Here is a 26,807-nt window from a genome sequence, read left to right as displayed (position 1 = left end):
CTAAGCAACCTTAACAAGCACCGTATCATTGCCTATTTACCTGAAATCCTGAGTGCAGAGCTGATCTTCTTCCAGGTGCTGTTTGTGTGTAGGCCTATTGTTCTAAACTGACAACACTAAAATGCTTAAATTCTCCATATTTATCACAGACTGATATTTATGGAAGAAGGGAAAGATGTCTGTCGGCTATGATTGATTGGTCAAGTTGAACTCTGTTTATCTCAGGGTGCAGCTGTCCCTGAAAAAATAGGCGCTCGGGAATGCATGCCTGCCGGAATTCTACACTGAAAACTCTTACTCTTAACTTTACTCTGGTTATGGAAAGAGAATCAAAGAAACAACCACCGAACTACTACATACTACTTCAGCATGTGGAGAAATGCAAAGCCTGACAGGCCTGCCATGTGGTTACAGTGGCTAAGCTATGATTTGACAATCACTGTTTGGGGGGCGGGTTTAGTTTTAGTCAGTTAAACAAATATATTTATTCAGAGACTGTATCTTTGAGAGAAGTGTCTCGTGAGCTTTTGCATCTCCATGTCTAAATCAACTTAATGAGAAGTGACAAACACTGGCAGCATAATTCTCCATTCTTGAGCATTTTGTGCTGTTTTATCTGATCGAATTAGCAAAGATCATCCCATTGTCTCATTCGCTCTCATTCTATTAATCTATAATTGTAGCATCAGTTCAGACCATCCAGCTCCTCTGGCTGTTGTTTGGAAGTGCTGCTGCCTGTCTGCAACAGGAAATCATCACTGAAGCTGTGGCCTCAGATAATGTTCTCCCTCTCCACTGTCACTGTGAAAGCCTGGCTATCGCTCTCCCTCTTCCTCCTCTCTCTTGTCTTTCTCCTTCCTTCCATCCTAATTGGCTGCCAGTGTGAACAACCAGCTGTCGGACAGAGAGAAAACTCTGATTACAAAGCCCTCTTTCTGGAGGAGGCTGGAGGATGTACTGTTTGCCAGGCTGAGCCAAGGAAAGAGGGTTGAGGAAGTGTTTGAGTGGATTACTGGCTGTTTTCTTCCTCTCCTTCTCTGTCTCTTTCTGTCTTCCTCTCTGCAGCCCATCTTCTCCTCTTCCTCTGACTCCGCTCTGCCCTCTTCTTCCTTGCTGGTTTGCCAGAGCGATGGATGGAAAGCATCCCCTTGACAAATTGTGAAATCTCACAGCCTAAGCAGCATGAAGAAACTCAAATGTTTGTCACAGCTGCTTGGCATGAAAAGATTTAGGGGAGCATTAGGCTGCTGTAATTCAAATGGATCAGTATTATTACCAGATAACCTCATCTGAACTGCCAACCATCCTAGCTTTTCCCTTTCCTTACTAGTTCAACTTACCAAAGTGGCATGATGTTGCACAGATTAACTTGTTCACATACATAATTCTGTATTTAAATGAAGACTATTACAGACACTATAACTGTCTGTATGAATAATTAGCGCCCCTACCGGTTAGGTTTAGGAAAAGAATTGTGGTAGGGCATAATCATGTTATGCACTTAAAGGAATAGTCAGGATCATTTGATGTGGCGTTGTATGAGGTATTTAGCCATAGTCAGTGTAATACATACAGTAAATGTTCGTCGGCACGCCCTCAGTTTGGAGAAGCAGGCTGGAATATCAGCATGGAGGCTAAGGCAATGTACTGCTGTGGATGGGGTCCAGCAACAAAACATATTTTGGCACCTAAAAAACAAAATCAGTATCAGTTTAAATGTACGCTAGAGTATTTTACTTCTATACCTTACCGTCAGACAGCAGTTTCTGACGGGGAACTGAAGCTGTTCTTTCGCTCTCTTCAAAGCCAGACTCCATTGAGAAAAATGATTTAACATAATTGAAAACAGGGGCTGCTGGTCTACTGCTGCCTCGATCAGTTGTTTTGTTTTGTGTTATTGTGTGACTTTGGCATTTGAAAGGGTTAGCTCAGATTCACCAAAGTCACACAATAATACAAAGAAACTAACGGATCAAAGCAGCGGTAGACCAGCAGCTTCCGTGTTCAGCAAGCTAAACGGTTTTGGTCTGTGGAGTCTGTTGGCTTTGAAGAGAGCGTTGAGCCGTTAATGGCTTCCTGTCGGAACGGGCTGAGTGATGGCAAAGGTAAAGCGGTGTAAATATTCTCAATTTATTGTACACTGAATCTATATCACATTTTTTTAGGTGGTTAAGTACGTTTTGCTGCTGCCCTGTGTCAGCACTCCTTTTGCTTCTCCAAACTGGGGGTTTACCGACAGACGTATACTGTGTGTATTCCACTTAACATGGATAACTACTTTATACAAACCCAATTCAAAAATCCGAATTATTCCTTTAATGTAACTAGTTTGACATGATAATGTGACATTATGTAAGTAACTTAAAATAACTCAATGCTGACTTTTGGTTTTTACAAGGGACAGGAGCCCCAGCCTCCGAGGTGAAAGCCCTGTGCTTGTTTGACCCATTGCAACCGCATGGCCTCCGAATGCAGACTTTGTCGCTCTTTATTCTACATTACCTGACTTCCTCCTTTGCATTATAGGAAGGAGGACAGCCTGCAGCATACAGGTCACATGATCACAGCCTCCTGGCCTCGATTGCGTGGGAATTATAACACATTACTTTTTTAATAAGTACCAAGAGTGAATGAGAATAGCCTAGTAAGGGTCGTATTTTCATTCCAAAATTGGGTATTCCCTGCTTGATGTGTTTTATCAGTTAAAGAGCAGAGGAATGAGAGCAGGTTAAAGCTCCAGAGATAGTTCGAGTTAAAGCCATGAGAGACGTGTTTCTCATGGCGGATGTCTTTATCACAACCCCTGCAAAGGGGAAAATGTTGCTTTTAAATGCTATCATGGCATTTGAATCTGTAATCACACCTGAGACCGATTATCCCAAACACCCTTGCCTATAGACCATCAGTGATTCCATTAACCAAGGAGTGCATGATTAGGCATTTTGTTTATCTACCTCTAGTGCATATCATTGTCATTTTTAATCAAGCCGCCCTCAGCTCCGTCTCTTTAAAGATTGCTTCTCCGGGATGGAGCAGAGAGTCGTGTATTGCCTCTCTGCAGTGTGATACTCAAACAATGCACGCTCCTTTTTTGGGTCCCTTATCGGTAAATCCCAGTCAAATACTAAGACAACAGTAATGTCAATGGGAAATGGAGTGTGAAATGTCTCTAACAAGGGAACAAAAATTATTTTTGGCAAGCTAAATTATAAATTAGAGGGAGGCAAGGAGAATGATAATGTACTGCAGATATAACCAAGATGAACATATGTGTGCATGTGCAGCATTCTGGCACTCTGATGGATGTAAATGTTATGATTTGTTGTAACAGATCAGTATTCATGAACATGTTGAGCACTTGGCCACTGATGCACCCATACATTTCCCCCAACAAGCAGCTCCACAGCTAAATAGCTGTGTGAGTTATGACGGGGCTGCTTGGCGTGTTCAAGCATCGCTCCAGCCCAAACCCCAGAGGTATGTGACAAATGTTGCACAGTAGCCCCAGTCATCCGGTAGACACGCAAACCCAGTGGAATGGAGAACAGCCTTTGTCCTCTTACGCCGTGCCAACGGGGAACGGCCCACTGAGCTAAGAGGAAATTAGCTTGCTAGGCCAGGTAATTAACTGGAAGTTGAGTAGCTGCCATGTACGAGGGCAACACTGGGCCTCAGGGAACCTCTGTCAGTCCCAAAGTCACCAGCAGTAACCACATTTAGCAACGTTACATATACTTCAGCTGTAGCTGTGTGTCATGACGGCAGACTGAGGGCATCAGGTGATCAGGTGGGAGTGAAGGAGGTGAGTGGAGCTGGATGGATGTTGCTGAGTGCATTAGGTTCACATACAGTGTGCAGCTCTGTGTTTGGCAGCATTCAGTTGTCTTTGTGGCAGTTTTTTTTCAGTCATACTGACTCGCATGAATTTCATGACTTATTCAAATTAATATATATATTCAGCCTGAGTGAGTTTGCTGAGGGGCATTGACAGAATAGGAGGAGAAATGAATAGAATTATCTTCACATTACCTCACCCCCACTCAAATCAAGTCTAAGTGACTTCTGCTGAACAGCAGCCTCTGTGGCCATAAATAACATTTTTAGGATAATGGTAAAATGCTAACATAGTAGCACCAGTCGAGACCAGTCAAGAGTGATGAACTCAATAATTCCCATGAGTACAGTGCAATAAATTTGTCCTTAATTATCATCTCTTATGCACATAGAATATCAGTAAAGTCAGCTAAATAAATCTGTAACACTGTAAATGAGCAAATTTTGATAAAGAGATGATTATTTACCCCCTTGTGATGCAGGGAAAAAACAACCATATCAGGAATCAGATTAGCATTTCCACTCTATATCTTCACTCTTCATCCATGCTATATATAAATATGTATATACAGCATGTGAGAAACTACGGATTGAATGAGCATCCCAACTAAATATTTTTATTCTATCTACAGCTTAAGACAAGTTAGGTTTAAGACTTTTTTAATGCAACTTGGATTGAAATTTAGCACCAATTTTACAATTACCAAAACTGAAGAAAAACATGAACCAGTGTCAACAAAACTGGGAAATACCTGCTGTTTGTTGGCGGGATTTCTTTGTGATTGCGTGTTTCTCACTCTGCATGTGGGATTCCACTGCTTTGAACAAAATACACCGAGCCTCGCATGCATTGCCTTGTACTGGTTTCAGCCATGCCCTGAAATCTTGGTTGAATAGCCAGTTTTTGTTGAAGCTGTAGTCTTCTCCATGTCCTCCAGGGTACAGTGACAGCTAGCTGCAGACTGCATTGAGCATCCTGTCTGGAAACACAATATGAGTGTTGTTGGTTCCTCTATCCTGATCTGCATGTCATTGATGTGGCAGCCATTTGGTACATTATTTAAAAAAAATAGATGTTACTTTTTTGTTCCTTTTTAGATTTTACCATTTAACATCAGAAAAAAAGATTCACAAAATCCTAAGTCTCATGTCTCAGCATTTTTAAGATGTTTAAAAGGTTGATTTAAGACATTTTAATACCACTTAACGTAACCTAAAGTGTAATTTTTAGGCCTATTTGTCATATTAATGATTTATTCAATAAAAGAAAAAGATACTTAGCACTGTCTGACAATACGATATTGCCACACAAAAATATCGCGATACTATGCCGTATCGATTTTTTCCCCAACTCCTACTTTTAAGACGTTTTAAGGATCCACAGGAACCTTGTCACCTCACCCCGTGTCATTGTGGGTTTTCTCCAGGTGCTCCAGCTTCCTCCCACAGTCCTAAGACATGCAGGTTGAGGTTAATTGGGAACTCTAACTTGCAGTGTGAATGTGCACGTGAATGAATGGTTGTCTGTCTCTATGTGTCAGTCCTGTGATAGTCTGCCGACCTGTCCAGGGTGTACCCCTGTGTCAGCTGGGATAGGCTCCAGGCCCTCTGCGACCCTGAACTGGATAAGCGTTGAACATATTCAGTACACGTTTTTTTTGGGGGGGGGGGGTTCTGATGGTCATTGATATCTCACGTACTATCCCTGTGGATGACGGCAAAGTACTTTTTAAAAGCCATCACTGATGCAACCTGTGAGAGAACTGAGAACTCTTCTTCTTTCATATTCTAATTGTTTAACTCACCGCTGATCTCCAGCAGTGACTCCGCTCCCTGTGGTGTACCAGGTGCCAAATACCATGCAAGCAAGTCTGAATAAAGGCTTTACAAATATTCATGTAATAGACATCTAAGACAAAAGCCATTTCTATAACAGATAGATTAGGTGTTCCATGTCTAAACGGGGATTATAGTTAGCTAACATTAGCCACCAGAAGCTATTGGTCATACCAGACCAGGTAAATTGGTATGGGCAAAACCCCTGAGTATTTCATGCATATTTATCCAACTTTAAATCCATAGGAGAAAGAATGTGTCATTTCTTCTTTAAAGGCTGCATACAGTCTTGCTTTGATGCTCAGTTAGCTTGTCTGTGGGGCCTGTCTGTTTTGCACGTGTATCGCTGATCAAGCAGCGGTGATGAGCTGCTTTGCTGCTGCCATCATGGTGATGGTTTTTACAGCCTCACCATCTGTTAAAACAGGACTAGAAAGTGAGATAACATATCGGGAATATAACATGTCAAAAACCGCTGCTGCTGACAACATGATTATCCCTCCCTTTCACAACACCCAGGATGGAGTTATCCATTTCCTGGGGCATAAATCTCCTGCCCATATTGTGCATTATGTGCATTTGATGTAATGTTTTTCCTGATGAGAATGACAGCGAGGCACGTGCGCAGCTCCCATTACCGCGGATGGATGGGCTGATCCCACAGACGTGAAATGATTGGCACCACTGTCATTATACCAGTTCTCTTTCAGAGAAGTCTTTTGGTCTGTGAGATTTCCTCTCGGAGATATTGAAATCAATTTCATTACCCCCCACTGCTCCAGACTGACTGGCTCATTTCCTTTACTGTTACAGCAAAAAAGTACATTTAATTACCTCTTTCATCTGGCTTTGTGAGAGCTTAGGCTGCAGGTAAAACAGAATTGAGAGAATTCCTGGGTTGCTTTGTAGATGGTCATTTTCTGTGCTGCTTTGTTACATTTTTAATAGTTTCTCTTAATGTAGGCTGATGAATTTCCACATTCTATTGCCATTTAGCTTTATTTTGATATCTCAAGAGGAGCAATGTGTAAGATTTAAGGGGATTTAGTGGCATCTAGCAGTGAGGATTGCAGATTGCAAGCAGCTAAAACTCCCGGTTAGAATTCCTTCAGTGTTCCTCTTCAAGACAAACAGACCTGGTGATGATTTAAACCTGTGAAATCACTGAATAAAGCAGTTTCACGTTGATAAAATCAGTGTTTCTCCTGCGCTACTCATTGTAGAGGGGCTGCTAGCTGCAGTGGCCGACATGACAGCGTGAATGGCCCTATCTAGAGCCAGTGTTTGGTTTCGTAGTAACATGGCGGTGCAACATGGCGCACTTTATAGACAAGGACTTGCTGCCTCTGTAGATATAAATGGCTCATTTTAAGGTAACAAAAACATTTATTTTCAGGTGACACTAAAGAAGACATTCTCGTTATATCACATTCCATTTCTGCCAACTAAATCCTACCATCGTATTGTCATAGAATGGTTCATATGATATCCTACAAAAAAATGCATGCGAAACAGTTTGTATAATATCCTACGAATCAGCGCCCCACAAATGACGTTACATGCTTAACGTACAGTTACGTAATTAATGTCAAATTACAGCACATTCTCACTCCAACCTCGTCACATATTGACATTTGTTCATTGACTTTCCACATCCACATACGACGTGAAAGGTAGTGATGGTGAAATCGAAGCTTCATTAAGCAGTGAACCACTTTGACACAACTGCTTCAAGAATGACACACTGCTGCGAAGCATTTCATACGGTCAGAAGAGTGACATCTGCTGGCTGTGTGTCAGAACTGCATCTAAGTGGAAGACCTCAAGACTGCCTGTAGCGAGGCGTCGCTCTCGGTAGTCACGTGATTGTGGGCGTGCCGAAGCAGGGATCGAAACACTGTCTCGGGCCACTTCAAAAGATCAACACTGTGTCGAGCAAACTGGCTCGAGCATAACATCGCTAGTGAAAGGTACCCTGGGTGCGTTGGTTGTTGACGTTCTTAGATGCCGTGTCAAGTTTTCTTCTTTCAAGATACACTTCTGTTTTCACAGGAAATTTCGCATTTAAATACAGTCTCTTTAAAATTAAATGCACAACGTCGGTACCACACCAAGAAAAATACGGTCAGGTTTAGGCAACAAAAGGAAGTGGTTAGGTTCAGGAAAATAAGAACAGGGTTTGGCTTTGGAGTCTTACGGGACGAGAACACTTCTCTTTCGGGTTAAATTCGGTGTTTGTTGGATCCATTCACCACACCTCCTGTCTGCCCCCACTCAGACTTTCGCCGCCTTAACTTTCATCCTTGTCCCACTGCGTTTCCCCCTGATGCCGCTGGGGGCTGTTAACTTATTACAGCGACTGTCTGTGTATCACGATGTTTAAGGACACCTTTTTCGTTGGTCTCTGACGCCGCAAGTCACTGCCCAAGCGCCAGATTTCGACGTCTTTGGCGTGAGATCGTGGTCCGAGTTACGGAGGTTAGGTTTAGGCAAGTAAAGCTACTGTGATTAAGTTTAGGAAAAGAAACATGGTGAGGTCGTACCCTAAAATGACTCAAAGTTCACACAGTTCTGAACACGTGTCTCCAGGGAAAAGTCCAGGTTTTTGTGAGCCATGCACCACCCCAACCTGCCTCCTTACAAGACTGCTTGGGACTGCTTCCTGGTTAACTCCCCTCAGCGCACAGGTTACACGATTGTAGCCTTTCAAAATATGTCGGATATGCACGAATTTGGGTCCAAACATACCAACAGTTTGTGAGAACAGCCTGATCCTACACACTGGACCTTTAATATTCTAATTTTACTTTTATTCTACTCTCTATTATGTTCCCTCCTTTAATGTGAGCAGAGCTGTATGAAACGTGCAGTATTTCAAGAGCAGAGGAATATAAATTCTTGTCCACACCTAGATGTAATCCCGAAGGCCTCATACACCAGCGGTAATGTCAGCTCATCCCTCAGGCGTTACGTGATGAAATGTTACCTAAAGTCTTTATTTCATTGCATTGTTCTGGAGCAAACCACCTCATATATGATGCAACACATTGCATTATTTCTATCTTAATACAAAGGGGCTTTTTAATGTGACACAACTACAGAAGGATTAGTTGTTTTCATCAGGGAGGGGAGAGACAAAACAGTCTGCGAGTGTGTAAACAAGTTTCAGCCTCAGGACACGGGTCATCAAGGTCTGAAAGCTCGTGGGAGTTGAGAAGACAGAAGCTATTAAATTTGGATCCTTGGTGCAAAGAGGAAGCAGCAAATAGTGCTGGGGTGCTTGAAATCTAACATCACTCACAGCTGGTGGAATTACCAATATTGCGTCTCATCCCCGCCCATCTGAGCCACACACACACACACCGCAATCCTCTACACGCTTCTGTGTGCCCGGCCTGTTTTATTATTCAACAGCTACACGCTTCTGTGTGCCCGGCCTGTTTTATTATTCAACAGCGCTGAGGAGTGATGGGTGGTGACATGTTAAAATAGGACAACAGCAGTTTATCTTGCAAATGTCTGCTTAAATATTTAATTTACCTTTGAGAGTCATACCAGAACGCACACCACGCCAATGCGACTGACAGCACGGCCCTTGTAGAAGGGCTGATGTAGAGGGGGAGGCTTGAGCACAGAGAGAGGACAAAAGTAAAAAGAAAAGTTAAGGGCTGATGTTGTGACAGCACTCGCCTCTGTAAATCTTCCTGACAGTATTCCGTTTCTTTTTCCCTGCTCTGCTGATCCCTTTGTTTAGATATGAATCTTACATCAGTGGTGGATTTCAGAAGAAAGATTTCAATTTTTTAGCACCCATACAAAACACTAAAATTCCTGGTAATAGTCAAAACGTTGTGTCTTTACTGCACGCTTGGGTTCGCACGTGGTTGTTAAAGTATTCTCTCCCTTTTTAATAAGGATGTGTGTACGCCTGTCTGTGTCCCTGGGATCACAAAAGCAAAATAACAGCACACACACACACAAAATCACACACAGCCCTTGTAGCCTTGATCAGCCTACAGGGCTCCAATTATCCAGCTCTACTCCAGTGAGTTTCGTGCTCTTGTCTCTCCACAGTCTTCCTCAGCCTCACAGCGAGCCGAACAGCAGAAACCACGGCTTCAAGTTATTTGCCGTCTCTACCTGCTGCCATCGCTTACTTCATTACAGCTCTTACACAGTAGTCAGAAAACACTTAGCATTTATTACAGCAGCGTGACAGCTTTTCCTCTCTTATTTATAATTACAGTCTGATGTGCCAACAAATGTGAGCTTAAAAAATAAAAATGTTTTTAAAGCAGAAAGGATTTCTGGGAAGATTGCCCCTTTTTATCGGCCTGAAATACATATAAAAAACAACAAAGAAGAATGATGAGGATGTTTTTAACTAATTAAACAAACCTGAAAAACAACTTGCTCCTCTGAAAGCAGTGAGTGAATTAGAAAAATGCTTGTAAGGACTCTAAATGGGCAAAAAGACGGTACTGTACCTGCGCTGTAATGGGTCCATCTTTAAGAAATAGTTCTACATTTTGTGAATAAAGATGTTTATTCCCATTCTTGCTAGAGTAAGAGAGCCATTACCTTAACATTAAGACTCCCCATGAAACATAGATTTATCCAGTAGATAATAACAGGCACTAGTGGGCAGAGTCAAAAGGTTCTGACATGGCAATGGTGAAGGAGGTCATAACAATGTGCCTTTTAACAGAGGCAGCGTTGTCAAGGGCAGTGGTCTGTGAGGCCATTAAATACATTGCAATATGTGGGTGGAGAAGTCTTGTCACTATGTTACTGATTTGTTCCATTCTGACATTTTAAGGCCCCAATCACACAGACAGTGTTTAGGCAGCTGGAGGTTTTGTAATTGTTTTGCAGTTAGAATGAAGCTTTTTGCTTGCAGTTCTTGTGTTGCGACGCACCTCGCTTTTCTGTCCTCTAGTCGCCTGGCGTTTGCTGGAGCACTCTGAACACTCTGAAAAGTTCAACTGAGAGCGGAAAAGTGCCCCACGTCATCTCTTTATTCATCATCTTTTTTGCCGATTGTCCGGGTTGTCAACCTGCCCCCGTGTCATCCTAAAATATGCCTAGAAACGGCCATCATCGAGGCGAAGCTCCTGGACCAACTGGTGGTACACCCCATGATCCACCCTCAAAAACAAAACAAACACAAAAAACAAAACAAAATGGTAGATTAATTTCACAGATAGGTTAGTGGAAGGACATGATGGGGTTGTTGCCTCGTCTGTATCCTTAAGCTTTCAGAAAACGTTCACAAATATGAATATAGTTAATGCAGAATACAGACAGAAGACTCTGATAGTGCACCCAAAAATGAAAATTCAGCCATTATCTACTCACCCATATGCTGAGGGAGGCTCAGGTGAAGTTTTAGAGTCCTCACATCACTTGCAGAGATCCAAGGGGAGAGGAGGTAGCAGCACAATTCCACCTAATGGAGGCTGACAGCGCCCCAGATTCAAACATCCAAAAACACATAATTGAAACCACAAAGTATCTCCATACTGCTCGTCCATAGTGATCCAAGTGTCCTGAAGCCCCGACATAAATAGTTGTTTGGAAAAACGTCATTTGAACTCTGTTTTTAGCCTCATTGTATCCTGTAGCTCTGACTGCCTCTCTGTACACCGTGCTCACATGTACACGCTTGCGCGAGACCGTGAGACATGGGCACCGCATTTATGTGTGTTCATGTGCTTTCGCTGGTCTCACCATAAACAACTTTTTATGTCGGGGCTTCAGGACACCTGGATCACTACGGACGAGCAGTATGGAGATATTTTGTGGTTTCAGTTATGTGTTTTTGGACGTTTTAATCTGGGTCGCCATAAGCCTGCATTACGTAGAGTTGTGTTGCTACCTCCTCTCCCCTTGGGTCTCTGCAAGTGTTGTGAGGACTCTAAAACTTCACCTGAGCCTCCCTCGGCATATGGGTGAGTAGATAATGGCTGAATTTTCATTTTTGGGTGCACTATCCCTTTAATAAAGCACCAACCATTTGCTGTGTAAAGATATAGTGGAGCAACAGCGCACTCTACCTGTGTGTGTGTTGTAATATGAGCTTCTCTGTGGTTTGTTGTGGTAACCCGGCCTGGCCAATGTGTATATCCTGGGGTAGCTCTCAGCCGGCACTTTGCACTGTGCTCATATGGCTGTTACCGGTGATATCAGGATGGTGCCATTGCAGGAGCATAGCGCACATCCTCTGGTTCACACCTGGTTAACACTGTTAGCTCTGTCAACACTGTTGTTAGACACCAGCTCAGCCACCTCCATGTTTAAAACTGAAAAAACATTCCTTTAATAGACTCAGCGACCGTAGATGTATTGTCCCTTTTATTCATTTGGTGTTCTCTAGTGATACAATGCATGATTTGTGGATATACAAAAGTTAACTTTCACTGCCATTAAAATACACCATTATTACTGTAACATTTCCTGTCATTGATGCCTGTTTGGAATGGGCTGATTGCTCTGCCTCTGGTATTGTGACCTACAGCTTTCTCTGGTATTGCTTCCTTGGGTCCTAAGCAATACACCTGCTATGACATAGTTGCATTTAGGGTATACGTGTCATTTGGGTGCAAAAGCTCACATGAACATTTTATGGCCTCGATGAAGTCAAAGCCCAGCTCCTTCTGGAAAACAGCTACATCGCTGATGCTTGAAATGTGTGTTTGTTACAGTCATAACGTTTCCTGAACCAAACCTAACCTGCTATTTTGTTGGGTGCTGATTCATTAGACATCATATGAACTGTTGTATGAGGATACTTAATACAGTCTCCGCTCTCTGTTTCTGCATCTGTTCTTGAATGATCTGCAGCAAGCAATCAAGAGCAAGCTGTACCCAGCATGCCATTTGGCAGTAAAACACTTAATAGGGGTCCTCTCTCAATATTCTACACAGTGTGAACATTATACACTACTAATAGATATGTCCCATAGAGCTCCAGAGTTTGTACTCGACACTCTACTGGGTCATCAGTATCACACCCGCCAAGTGTAATGTCCATTTAGTTAGATTAAGTGTTTGGAGACAATGTCAAAAAATGCCTTTGGAAAGAGAACTTTGGAAATCCTCAGGCAGCCATTTTGTTGATGAGTTGATGAAGGCCAGCCTCAGTGAGTGACACCTCGATATTTTTTGCTTCTTTTCATAAACAAGGTTACTCCTACTGTCATTGTTTTTGATTTGAATGATGAAGACAATCCACCAGGCCAGGGTCTCTCCAACACTGACTGACAGCCAACTCATCCATGGCTGACAACCAGTGTAACCAATCAGCATATCGGTGCTACAATCTTAGTGCAGCAGAAACGACCAAAGCAATGAAATTCCCCCAGACCTAAAGTGGTATCGACCTGAAATCTGGCCTCGCAAGACTGGGCCTTTCTGTGAGACTGACCAAACGCTGACTTGAATCCATAAATACCCTGCATTCTGTGTTTCCACTTTGTGTTCTGGCCACTCATAATCTCCGTATTATGCATTCAGAGCTTAGCCTCACGCTCCAGAGTTGCACGTAACAGCGCTGACTGTAACTGCCCTGGGGACGTCAAGACAAGCAGTTCTCCTGCCAAGCAGCCTCGCTGACTGACTGACTGTCTCCCTGATTGTCTGACTGACTGCTAGATAAACGGAAGGTCACTGATCTACCATGCATCTCCACAGGCTCTCCTGCGCAGCCGGCCTGAATAATTTATGTGGCAGATTTTTAGGAGATCTGAGGGAATGGCCATGTGAAATTACCTTGCATTGATCCTGTTAGTTGAGAGAAGGAAAGGAAGGGGGGGGGGGGGGGGGGCGGGGGCGGTGGTTGACGGATCAAAAAGGATTGCGAGATGAGCAGCCGTGAGGAGAGCAGGTTCTTGTGTTTACTGGCTTGATTCAGACATCAATACCAATGTGATTACTGGTTTTGACAAATTATACGGATACACTGCTCTTTCATTTCTTTTTTTTCAGAGCTGGTTTGGACCTCTGCCTCCTTTTAAAGGTTCAGTGTGGAGGATTTATTGGCAGAAAGGGAATATAAGATAATAAGTGTGTTTTCTTTAGTGTATAAAATTACCTGAAAATAAGAATTGTTGTGTTTTCTTTACCTTATAATGAGCCGTTTATATCTTCGTGTGGGAGTGAGTCTTCGTTTATGGAGAATGCCATGTTGCACCGCCATGTTTCCACAGTAGACCAGAATGTACAAACCAAACACTGACTCTAGAAAGGCCATTTGCGTCTCCACAAATGCCACTGTAGTTAGAAGCCTCGCTACGAAACGCAGGGTTGGAAAAACACTTATTTTTTAATGTGAAGCTGCTTTATTCAGTGTTTTTACTGGTTTTAATTACCGGGTCTGTTTGTTTTGGACAGGAAGAGACCTCTGCGGATAATTTGGCTCACAGGAAAAATCTCCTGTATGCCAACGTAGTTAGCAGTCCCTCTGCGATCAGCAGCGCAGGAGAAACACTGGTTTTTCATGTGGCACTGCTTTATTTAGTGATTTTACAGGTTTAAATCACCAGGTCTGTTTTGTTTTTGAGAGGAAAAGATAACATGGCTTAGGTAAAAACCTTCTGTTTGTCTGGATCTGAGGTTATCAGAGTAAAAAGGTGAGCACACATAGCAGATGCTGGGCTAATAGCCTGCCCCTGGCATGCCAGACAGCATCAGAGAAGCACTGATTTATAACATGAAACTGCTTTATGCTGTGTTTTTGCGGGTTTAAATCACAGAGTCGGGTTGTTTTGGAGAGGGAGAGACCTCTGTGGATAATTCGGCTCTCAGTAAAAACCTCCTGAATGTCTGGATTAGAAAGAAGGTGAGCGCACATCAAGTAATTAAAGGATAAAAGGTGAGCACTCAAAGCAGGCACTAGGCAAGAGTCCTGTCTGCAATGTGCCAAACAATGTATAAAAACTGCTTTATTCAATGTTTTTACTGGTTTTAGTCACCTGGTCTGTTTGTTCTGGGGCAGAAGGGATCTCTGCGGATAATTCGGCTCACAGTAAAAACCTCCACAACAATGAACACTGAAGGAATTCTAATCAGGAGTAGTTTAACGGGATGCAATTTACAGTCCTCACTGCTACACACCACTAAATTTCCCTAAATCTTCACTGCTCCTTTGGATCATTTTGCAAACTTATTTCACCAATTTTCTTACTTCTTATATAAACTAAGATTATGAGTTACAGTTAATAATTGGTGTCTGGCTGCACAGGGAAAAGGGTTCCCCATCAGGAGCAGTGATTTATTCAGTATGGGAGCAGCCTCTCCCCAGCCAATCTCACAGATCTCTTTGTGGGGGAAATTTAGAGCCTTTCAGTCGAGCTCCGGTGTACAGAGGTGGAATTTAAGGGAGCTTAGGCCCCACATTATTCTTGAGTAATCACATTATCTATACACTCTTGCTCTGACCCACACAGAGCCCTCTTCCCTCTACACATCTCTCACATCCCGTTAAATCCAATTTTGGTTTTAACGCCCTGCCCATAACTAAATCAACAAACACGGTCCAAGTGTGCTGTGTGTTTTCTCACTTTATAACTCTCCTTGAAGAGGTCACAAGGCAAGTTTCATTAGACATTGATCAACTTCACTTTAAAGGGATTCTCTTGGATTTTGGCACAGTGTGTTAACAGAACTGCTCCATCACGAGACAGCAGTTTGTAATCTTGTGACCCGTGTTTGTGACTGCAAACCTCGAGACCATCCATTTAATCCATTTTCAAATCCATTTAAGCTAGTTGTTCTTGTGCTTGACTGAGCGCATCCTAAGACCCAGAACTGACTTCGCATGATACGTCAAACAAGAAACTGTATTGTCTCCACGGGGCTGTTGCTTTCTATCTTTACTCTTTCTTGACTGACATAGTTTATTATCTGCGCATTCTATGTTGTCCTTGTACTATAATTCCTAACAGCGCTGTAGGCTAACTGTAAGAATCGCAGGTAGGCCTAAATCGACTGTGATGTACAGAGCAGCCAGACTGACACCAAAAATAATGCAACGAGACAAAAATATCAAGCATGTTTGAAACCGATCTGGACGCCCCAGACAAGGTGATGAGCTCAGGAAGAGAGGGGCGCCAACCTCCATACAGCAGGGTGATGGCAAGGCCTTGCGGTCATGTGTTTATTATGAAGAGTCATCTGGAGCACATCTGGAACTAATCATATTGTATTGTGAGCCAAATCATTTTGCACCAATATAATCAATTTTAAAGTCATGTTTCTGGCAACAGTCCAAGAACACTTTCAGAAACTGCAGGGGTGTCATTGCTAGGCCGTTGTATGTTTATATGAATCCATCAGAGCATGTTCAGACAAAGTCCTGCTTTCAAATGTACCATTTAAATAGCTATCAACTGCACTTCCTGGAGACTTTCTGTGTTTGTGTCTGTTGGAAGACTTTAGGACCGCTGCAACCTGCAAGGTGAAGGTCAGTTGACAGATGGAGACAGCCAAGAGCATCAGTGGGGCACTTTCCTGTACGTTAGCCATGCCATGTCTGCTGTTACTGTAAAAGATCGTAATGCTTAAAACAACAGTGAAAGCAAAATCATAACACAAATGTCCCTGGAAAACTAGTTAAAACAAATACATATAAGACATTTTAAAACCCTTAGTCAGTGTGATGAAACCCTGTACTGCACCAAGGTGGCCCAAGCTGTCACTCGGTGGGCAAGCAGTGACCACCTGCTCAACACAGCCAAAACCCAGGAACTCACTATTGACTTCAGTGGCACGCCAAATCCAAAAATACCCATACGAATACACAGAGACCCCCTCATCACCACTGACTCTTTTAAACACCTTGGAGCACACATTAAAAATAACCTGAAGTGGAACACTAACACTGAACACATCATTGCAAAAGCTTAACAACAACTGCACTAAGACAGCTAAAAAATACCGGATCAAGAAACAAGTCCTTGTTCTTTTCTACTCAGCCGTCATTGAATCCATCATCACATCTTCTATTACAATGTAGTATGGCAGCGCCGCCAGACAAACAAGGAAAAATGCTGCTGTTAAATGTTTCACTGGAAAAATGGTTGATTTTCCACTGCCCCTGGAAGCGGTGGCCCTCGCTTTTGACTTAACGCTTTTTTGCTATGGCCATGTCTGCAACCTTGGAGGAAATGTCGCTGCTAGATAACTCTTCGTTAGCTTGTCTGTTTATGACAACACAATAGTTCCTTTTTTTTTTTAAAGATATTTTTTGGGGGGCCTTTTTTAAGCCTTTATTTGATAGGACAGACAAGTGTGAAAGGGGGAGAGAGAGAGGGAGTGACATGCAGCAAAGGGTCACAGGCTGGAGTCGAACCCGGGCCGCTGCGGCAACAGCCTTGTACATGTGGCGCCTGCTCTACCACTAAGCCACCGACGCCCCAACAACACAATAGTTCCACCTGCATGGTTCTAGACTCGCTCACCAGACCTTTCTCAAGAAAAGAAAGGTCTGGCTAGGCCGACTCTCACTTTAAGATTGGAGAAAAAAACGCCCCGGCTTTTTTTATTTCTTTCAACCAATCACAATCGTTCTTGGCGGTGCCACAGCAACGGTGCGCTTGCAAAAATATTGCCGGGGGGAAACAGGTTTTGGTGTAACACGCCCACAAAAATATCACCTACAGGACGCGAACCATGGCAGAAAAATGGCTACATCCCCGCAAGATCAAACACCGCAAAAGTTAGTAAAGGACGTGTTGAAAACGGTTGAAAACTGCTACACAACCGGAGGTGGTAGGGCGGGACTTCAGCGGGTGGCTCGTTCCGCCCAATGAGAGGCTGATCTATGCAGCGAACTTCCGTCCACTCAGACTAGCGTGGTTCCTACTTGGTCCATGTCTACAACTGTATGATAGTTGTGCATCATGAGACCAACGGAAAAAATGCACAATTTACTTGCTTGTTTAACCAACATTGTGAGGCAGGGCACATACAGTATATTTTGAAAGACAAGCCACGGGCTGTATAAAATCTGTCTGTGGGCCACGATTGGCCCCTGGACTGGACTTTGGGCATGCTTGAATTAGAGGGTGGAGCTGTGGAGGAGCAAGGGGTGGATCTGACTCATAGGGTGTAGCCATGCCTCACAGACAGCCTGTCACTCACGCAGCCTTGCCCATACATAAGCAGAACTTTGGGCGTTAATGAAATGTACAGTTGCCATGAATGTTGAAATTAGCCATAGAGACCAAAATTCTTTTTTGTACTAGGCTGTAAAAATGTTTTTTTTTGCTTCAAGTTGAGCATTTTATCATGGGTGGTAATGGGAGATTGACTCACCCTTGGCTCCACCCTCAAGTGGTCATGTGAGGAACTACAGTTTTTGGCACTTTCAAGTTGGATTCATTTTTCAGCCCTGGAGGCTGCCTCTTGACTGAAACAAGTGATTTTTGTGGGGTTTGTGATGCTCCAAACAATGTATCCACCATTTTACCGCTACTCCTTTTCTCCATGATTCTGTGCGGCAAAAAATGCTAGGACTGGCAAGTTGTAATTACAGGGTTTGACCACTATATCAAATTTGCTTCGAAGCTTGGCGCTGTTCCTGGGATCTTGCTCAGAGGCACTCAACCTGTTCCAGAGTTGCTCATCTGCAGTTGACAGCTGAGTTATCAAGTGATCCAGTCACTCACAAGCAAAAGGTACACACAGCCCGAGTCAGACCTTCAGCTCAGGGCGGGGAGCGAGCTCCGGGCTGGGAGAGCGAGAACTGAATTGAAACAGGTGCCAAAGTGGTTGCTCCTCTCGGTTAGTTTAATACCTTAATACAGTTAATGTAAGAGTTCCACAATATAGTAGCTGACATGTGGTTTCGCTTCGGCAGTTTGCACTTGCTAGTAGCAGGCAGGCAGGGTGAGAGAGTGAGTGAATTTGTAGAGATGAGGACTCGTTGTTTCAAGCGATTGTTTCATGACTGGCACATCACTAATCTGAATGTCCCAGATGAGGTTCTCAGCTCAGGAACAGAGGGCACACCAACCAAGTGTTTGTTATGAAAAGTCATCTGGAACACATCTGGAACTAATCACATTGTACAGTGGGTAGTTGGCCTAATATTAACTTTGCACTAATATGACAAGCATAAAGTTAAAGCTGATTTGTAGGGACTGTTACACTCAATGATGGAATCACAGTAATAAATGCTGATTTTAATCCTGGCATCAATCTGAAACCACACTCACAAGCTGCTGGGATGTCATTGCTGAACCACTCTACGTCTGTATTGATCCATCAGAGCGTGTACAGATACAGTCCTGCTTTCAAATCTATCATCGTAACAGCTATCATCTTCACTTCCTGTAGACTTTGTGTGTCTCTGTTTGTGTTCATGTGTGAGGAGGATGTGAGATGTGATCATGTATTTACCGCTCTCTAACTGGTCTATGAGCTCCGCTTTAGCCGTGAAATCAATTCTATTCCACACACCCTGACCTCCAAATGAAAACACCCTCCAGCCCACCCCTTTTGCATATCTCTTTGTGCCGTCTTTCCTCATCCCCCCCCCTCCCCACGAATATAACCAAAGCAAGGGAAGGGGCAGGGAACTTAGTGAAGGTGGCTATACTGGAATCTTTCGCAGAACTCGGCGGTCACAAGAGTGTTATGAATCTTTAATGAGAGATGTTAGCACGGCAAGGAGAGGAAATGTGCTGAAAACATGATTATGGGCTCATGGGGAGGAAACTGTTGGAGAAAGAAAGAGAGGGATAGGGATATCAAGCGGGGGGGGGTGCAAGGATAAAAATTGTTTCGAAGGGCGAAGGAGGTACAAAGGGATAACATTTTTTCAAAGCTTGGACTGCTTAAGGCAAAGGCATTTTTCCACCGCTTAACCGAACCAAGTTCTGACCAGAAGCGCTCACAGAGCCAGAGAGTGTGAGGGCAAATACTGTGCGTCCTGTACTTTAAAACAGCTTGAGATTAACACCATTTGGTTTGACAGCAACATTTTTCTTGCCGAGCAGAAATGAAGCAGCACAGGAGTTTTCGGTGAAGGATGTCGAGATAAGAGTCAAGAGCCTGCCTCGTATTTAAGGACAATAACGTTGACTGCGATAGTGTGAAGTCTTGCACAAAGCTGTTTGATGTGTTACTCCTTAATAAATCCTTGTTTTTATCTCTTGCTGTCTGCCCCTCTTAGTCTCCTGCTATTGTCCCACGTTATCTTCCAGTCTTAAATTTGATACACTCTGAGATTAAGGTCTAGATAAATCAGTCTGCCTGTAGGTGTGCATGTGTGTGTGCATTAGGATTCACATTTTCTGTGAAGGTTGTCGCTGCTCTGCTTGCTGTCACTTGCACCGTTGCAGCAGAGAAACAGACGAGGGGCGAATGTGGTAAAGTTGTGAATGCTACAACACAGTATAAAATGGTGGCCATAGGCTTTCTGAGTGGAGACTACTATCATTCAGTGAATTCTAATGGCTCATCTAGATCGTTACCTTTGTCACAAAATGCTTTGAGTTTATAAAGGATAAAGATAAAAGTGTGAGTGTGATGTAACATACCATACAAAGAGATGAAAGTATTGATACCACTCCCATGTCTGTATTAAATATGGAGCTAGAGCCTATGGGCAATTAGCCCATGGACTGAAAGCAAGGGGAAAAGGATAGCTTGGCTCTTTCCAAAGTAAATAAATCTGCCAACCAGCATCTTTATAGCTCACTGATTAAACATTGTATCTTTTTTGTTTAATCTGTTCACAAACAATAATGTGAAAGCAGTAATTTGTGGTATGGAGGGAATTATGGGCTGTTGCTAATTCTAGGTAAACAACAGCTGCAAGGAGTGACTTCTCAAAATTGTCCTTGTCACAACAAGCTACACAGAAGTGCTGAGTGTAATGATAAACTACTGTTTGCCAAGAAATAGTTATACTGCAACTTAATTTTGTACAAAGCCAGGCCAGTTGTTTCTCTCTGCTCCCAGTTTTTCTTAAGCTAATCACCTCCTGACTATATGTGTTGACTTGGATGAGTTTAATAATAAAAATTCTTAATTTCACCTTTTACATACATTTCTGCTGGAAAGAAAAACTGGTAGTAGCCTCCTCCTCCTCCATGGTTTATCAATGAGTCATTTTCCCTGTTTTGGCAGTCTAAAAACACAGACATCAGCTCCAAATCTTTAGGCCCAGTGAATACCATAAGAAAACTTTCTGTTGCTGCCGTTACATAGGTTAGATGCAATGCCGAAGAGCCATCCCTGGAGCCGCTCTCCTCCTGGGCTGGCGACGGTCAGTTCAGGAATACATTGACAGAAATGGAACACAATATTCATAACTATGTTGTTTTTAGTTTATAATTTCCTGAGACTAGGAAACAACCTTAGATTGAACTGTTTATATCTACATACAGGGCAGGATGTCTCCAGGCCTCCAGGAAGTGTGCCAGGTTTTGAAGCCAATTTTCATAATGGCCAAACAATTATAACTTCTGGGTCTGCATGTGATACCCTGTGGCCCAAAAATACTTTTTTTCATAGGCTTACATAATGAGAGACGTGTGTAAATCAGTGGATACATTTTTTTTATGTCTCAATCCCCGCAAAATCAGAATTTAATCCATTCAGTTCAATATCATTTGGAAAGTTTAGAAGAGCTGCTCTATTGAATTATTTTATCCCAATTCAAGTAGGTGGAGCGCTAAACCAGCTGTAAGCATCATCTGGGTAGTTTCATAGGCAGCAGTTGAACCATTTTGGTTTCATGCGCCACTGAGCAAATTTCATACAAATGAACGCGGCCCCGTAGCCAATGCTGTATCCAGGTCTCTTTATACATTCATGGTCCTCTCTCACTGCCATGTTGTACAGTAGCCCAGAATGGACAAACCAAACACTGACTCTCAATAGCGCCATTTGCGACCAGTTCCAGAGGCTTGGCACATGGGAGAAGTCTCAGTTCTCCAACCTCACCACTAGATGCCACTAAATCTTACACACTGAACCTTTAAACCTGTCGGTAACTTTTAGGTAACATTAGTGGTGTGATGCTGACAGTTAGCCCTGTCATCTTGAGCATGTGGGCGGACTATCACCAACTATCCCTGGCTATGAGCTCGCACTCCTGTAGCAATAATCTTCTATAGCGGTGGGGAGGCAGAGAGACCGCTGGTTGGAGGGCACTTGTTACATTATAAACAGAGAGACAAAGAGCAGGGCATGGAGGAACTGAGCAAATCAATGTGCTGCGAGGAGCTCTACAATGAAATACAATTTTATTCAATAAATTAACAGCCTATTTAATAGGCTGTAAGTGTGTGTAGCATGACACTGGTTAAACACAACAATGCATTTGATCTTTGCCAACGGAAATGATATCCGTCTTTATTTGCATATTGAGCGTGGAAGTGTGATCCGATCACAGGTGGTCACTTGAGATGCATTGTAACGCCAGGTGTGAACAGACAGACTTGAAGCTGTCCACTTGTGATCTGATCACCCAAGACGCATGGTAATATCAGGTGAAAACAGGCTCTTAGATTAATGAGGCGCTCTTCTCTTGTCAAAACAACACACTGAAAACTCATCTCTTCCTTTCTCTCTCTCTCTCTCTCTCTCTCTGTGACAGCTTTGATATCAGCCGGCTGCTGCACCAACAACTGTAGAAATGTCAAGCTATGGGACAGGTAAGAACCCCTCTCCGCCTTGTTTCTGTTTCACAAACGTCTTTTGCATTAATTAGAGTCTTTGAGAGAAGAAAAACCAATGAAGGTCATTGTGTGTTCTTTCCACGAGGGCCCATAATCCTGTAATTAGCTCCCATTATTCTATTTTACCATACAGAGTGTCTCCTTTAGCTGGAGTCTCCAAACCAATTTACATTTAAGAGTCGGGTTGAAGGATATTTGTGAAAATGATCGGAAATCTCCAAGTCTAAATAATTCAATATTTTCTCTCTGTTCTCCTTCTAATCATTAAGTGATCAACACAATATCTCTGATTTATATTCTGTTGTGATCCTGTGTCATTGCAGGGTCAGTCCTTGAGTTAGCCCAGCGTCCCAGCTCCAGATGAGTAATGTGTTTGCATGCTTGGTCTGGCCCAGGTGTAATCACAGTGGGTTTACAGTGGGACTACAGAGTTAGAGGTGACCCTATCCCGTCCCCGTGTGCCATCCTACATCTTCAGTCAGGCCCCAGTGGGAGGGCAAGATGGCTGTGTTAATATTTAATGACTGCAAGACAAGACACACCTCCCCCCAGAGGATAGTCACAACCCCACGTAGCCGGGACACACACGCACACAAACACGCATAATCCACACACATTCTCATGGTCGTTCTCCCATAAATGGTGACCTTTCCTACCTGTGGATGAAGGCGTCCTCCTCCTTTTCTTTCACATCAGTCTTTTCACCTCATCATTCCTTCTGTGCCTGCGCTTTTCCAGCCCACTCCCACTTACCTCGTACAAAAATATCAATGACTCAGGTGAGGAACAGAAGAAAATGTACTGTATGTCAGTCGATGATTTGCGAGCGTGGAGAAAAGCAACAAGGGTGTTCTAACAATGCAGACTGAAGTCAGGTCCCATGGCCGTCCATGGGTTCTCTCTGCTGTGGTGAAGACAGACACGAACAAAAGGATCTGTCACTGATAAGCAACACAAAAGCCTGCAGTAATGAACATTTTATCTCTCTTAAACTCTCTCTTTTATATGCTTCCACAGGATTTCTGCAACTTGTCTATCTATCTATCTATCTATCTATCTATCTATCTATCTATCTATCTATCTATCTATCTATCTAGCCGACTCCAGTTTGTATGAGTCACTCGCTAAAGACAGTTGGGGTTGACAAGCTGTAACTAATGGCTCAGTTAATGGTTAATAAATAATTTGCACATGTTTTATAGTTCAGGAAGATTATGAAAAATCCCCTTGGCTGGTGAATCTAGGAAAAAATCAGTTTATTACCAAGTTATTGCCACCTACGTTTGATGTTGTAAGAACTGAATATTGCCTTTAAGGTTAAATTCGGTATGTGCATTGGTTTCAGGGTGTAGGGGGTTGGGAAGTGGCTATGGCCTCCACCCCTGACATCACAGATTGCTTTGTCGCAGCTAGAGTGATCCCATCACAAGATGGTCTCTAGTTTTTTGTTTTTTTAAATTAACTGGTATATATTGTTATTTTTGTTTTTTGTTTTTGCCTCAGAGCAAGAGGGTTCTTGGTTTGAACCTGGGGTTGGGGGTTTGAACTCTGGGGTAGGGGAACCCTCACTCTGCGGAGTCTGCATGCTCTGTCGAGTTCTCTGGGTACTCTGGCGTCCTCCCACAGTCCAAAGAGTTGGGTTAATTGGTGACTAAATTGGTCATAGGTGCGAACGTGAGCTTGAATGGTCCCGCCTCTTACCCAGAGTCAGCTGGGCTCCAGCTCCCCTGCGGGCCCCAACAGGATAAGTGGTTATGGAAAATAAATGAATGAATGAATGGTATATAAGAATCATTGGTTCCAGCGGGCAGGTCAAAAAGTGACAAAGCAGCGCTCTCAGTAAGTTATTAATAACTTACAGAAACATTGCGTACAATAGTCCACCTTCCACCTTTTCTTCTCCACTCTCTGTCACTCTCTCTCCGAAATATATATACACGTACACTCTGTCCTTACTTCAGTCCTTGGTCCTGACACTTGTGCTACTGTAATGCATAAAGTTTGTGGTTTGCAGGTCAGGTTCCGGTTTGGTTTTTGTGTCATTGCCCCCGCAACAAAAGTATCATCATCCATCACAATGTTTCACTGAGGAAATCATCATATGCCAATTTTTATGACATCAACTAACCCTGGTACTTATCTGGCAGGAGAACACACAAGAGTAGGTGTTTTTTTATAGCGCACATTTTGACATGTCACAGCAGGAAATGCACAGGTGTAAATAATAACATTAATGATGGCTGAATTCCATTTAGCTGAGTCAGTTTTAGAGTCCTGTGCCTGCTGGCTCACTGTCACTGCTGACTGGGACACTTGAACACAGCAGAGCCATCGCGAATGTTATTAGTAACACCTGTGCTTTTTTCTGCTTTGACAAGTCAACATGTCTGCTGTGAAACCGAGAGTGTTTGTATTGCTAACAGTTTAGTGTTAATCACCATGAAACTGAATAATGCTTTCTGAGTAATGCATTGCTATGCAGATATTTTATGGTGCTTTACTTAGCAGGCAGCTATTTAGCAAGAATGCATACAAAATAGCGGTCATGAATGCGTGATTTTATCCAACAGAAGTTGGACTTCCTGTTAAATGAAAGGTGGAATCCTGACTTCATTCAGCTTAACCAAGCAGAGAGACTGGCCTCATGTCAACTAGCTCTTAGTCATGATGAGGTTCATTTGATACCGCTATTACACATCAAACTTCTCATGAAATACATGTATTAATCTGAGCACAAGATTTTTCACTCCCAAAAAACACATGCATTTACTAGTTGTACCCCATTTGAATTTAAGTTTTGTAATTCTTTTAATCAAGAATCAATAAGATACAAGATAATACTGTAGTAATAAGACCTCCTCTTCTTGTTCTTCTGTTCCTGCACAGCTTTGATGCCTCCTCTTGACCCCAACTTGACCAGCTAGGCTCCTCAAACGGAGGGGAGGTTGCAGTGGTACAGCCCTCCAGTGTCTCCGGCCTGGATAGACACGAGGGCCCCTGGACGCCACCCTCCAAACTCCGGATGGTCTGTCGTCCATGGCCTCATCCATGTCCACAGCCCTGAAACAGCCTGCCTCCATGTTTTTATTTCTACATATCGAGAGTTTGAGGGAAGAGAGGGAGTTCTGGGGGGAATGCTGTTAGTACGGTTGGTAAAACTCGAAGACTGCCGTAGCTAAATGGATAAGAGTGGATATCTCTCCCTTCCAACTGTGACACGGCTACCTCCCGGAGAGCGCCTGCAGAAAGGGAGGGACACCGGGGATCGGTGAGAGAAGATGTAGAGGACTCTGCACTGTTTTGTGCCGCTACCCTCTGTTTACAAATGTACATCACTGGTGGAGAAGCACATAAATTAAACTTTGTATACCCTGCTGTTCGAAACCTGAATCATTATCCCACACTTTTCCCCCTTTCCCACCCTGTTTATCCACTCCCTCCCTCTTCTCCTTCATCTTCAGATATCCATCATCTTCAAAGTGTGTAATGAGACTGGTGTAATCTTAACGTTCTGTCTCTCGGTCTCCAAATCCAGCCGATCACATGATCCATCATCTTCAAATGAATTTAAAAACAAAACAAAAAGCATAATTGTCAAAGATGTTCTAGCAAAGAAAAAAAAACAACCTCTTCCTGTGTCTTAAACCAAGATGGTCATCATTACTAGCTGCTGACAGATGTTCTAGTTCTATAAGATGCAATGTTCAGGTGTAATTTTTCTTTTTTGTATTATCTTTTTTGCTCCCTTAAAGCGCCTATATTGAAGCTGGGGAGAAGATTATACGTTTCTCCATGTTGTTTTTTACAAGGAAGTAAAGTCCAAGTAAAAAGTAGATTATTGGATTAGTTTTCTATATATCTATATATATAAATATAATATGATTATTATTTTTGACTTACTGGTATTAGAACTATTATATGAAGATGCATAATGATATCTATCGAATAATAAACAGACTTCTTTATGTAAAAGTGCATCGCCTGCTCAGGTTTTATTTTGGTGTGCTGAAATGAATCAGGGATGCGTGTGTGCTGACCTTTGACCCTGCAGCCAAAGGTCGCATTGGACACGTTGTGAGCTGATAATATGGTTAGGAAAAAAATCTATAAGGCATATACAGCAGCAATGACCACAGTATAAGTTGCTTCTTACGTGTGCAAAGGTTAAACTGATTTTGTTCAGCGTCATAAACAGAAATAAGGATAAAGTAATTGAGCTCTAGCAAAACACATCCTGACCGCCACACGTGACCAACATCTCATGCTGTCACATCCTGTCAACAGAGACAATAGGATCAAACAGGAAAGAATTTCCTGTTACAGTGAGCCAGTGGAACAGCCAGCTCCGCTTCCTCTGCACACATCACCCTCCCTCATATCCTGACCAACAGGGTCAATCCAGTTGTGCCGTAACATCTGCTACTAAGGATTTCCGAAACCACTGTG

General features: G+C 43.0%; 1 protein-coding gene across 2 annotated transcripts in view; it reads left to right on the top strand.

Annotated features, from left to right (window-relative positions):
- ccdc85al (coiled-coil domain containing 85A, like) overlaps positions 1 to 26,356 on the top strand; it is a 36,735-nt gene extending 10,379 nt beyond the window's left edge. Inside the window, exons 3-4 of one of the 2 annotated variants that reach the window (XM_050044539.1) lie at positions 22,280 to 22,337; positions 25,248 to 26,356. In XM_050044539.1, coding sequence (XP_049900496.1) covers positions 22,280 to 22,337; positions 25,248 to 25,266 — 77 coding nt within the window. In that variant the 3' untranslated portion in view covers positions 25,267 to 26,356. Of the gene's footprint in view, positions 1 to 22,279; positions 22,338 to 22,684; positions 22,811 to 25,247 lie in introns of those variants that run through there. The other variant, XM_050044541.1, reaches the window with a different exon arrangement.
- The last annotated feature ends 451 nt before the right edge of the window (positions 26,357 to 26,807 follow it).

The sequence above is a fragment of the Epinephelus moara genome, chromosome 5 (genome assembly GCF_006386435.1).
Source record: "Epinephelus moara isolate mb chromosome 5, YSFRI_EMoa_1.0, whole genome shotgun sequence".
NCBI classification, from domain to species: domain Eukaryota; kingdom Metazoa; phylum Chordata; class Actinopteri; order Perciformes; family Serranidae; genus Epinephelus; species Epinephelus moara.
This window is presented reverse-complemented; position numbering and strand designations above follow the sequence as displayed.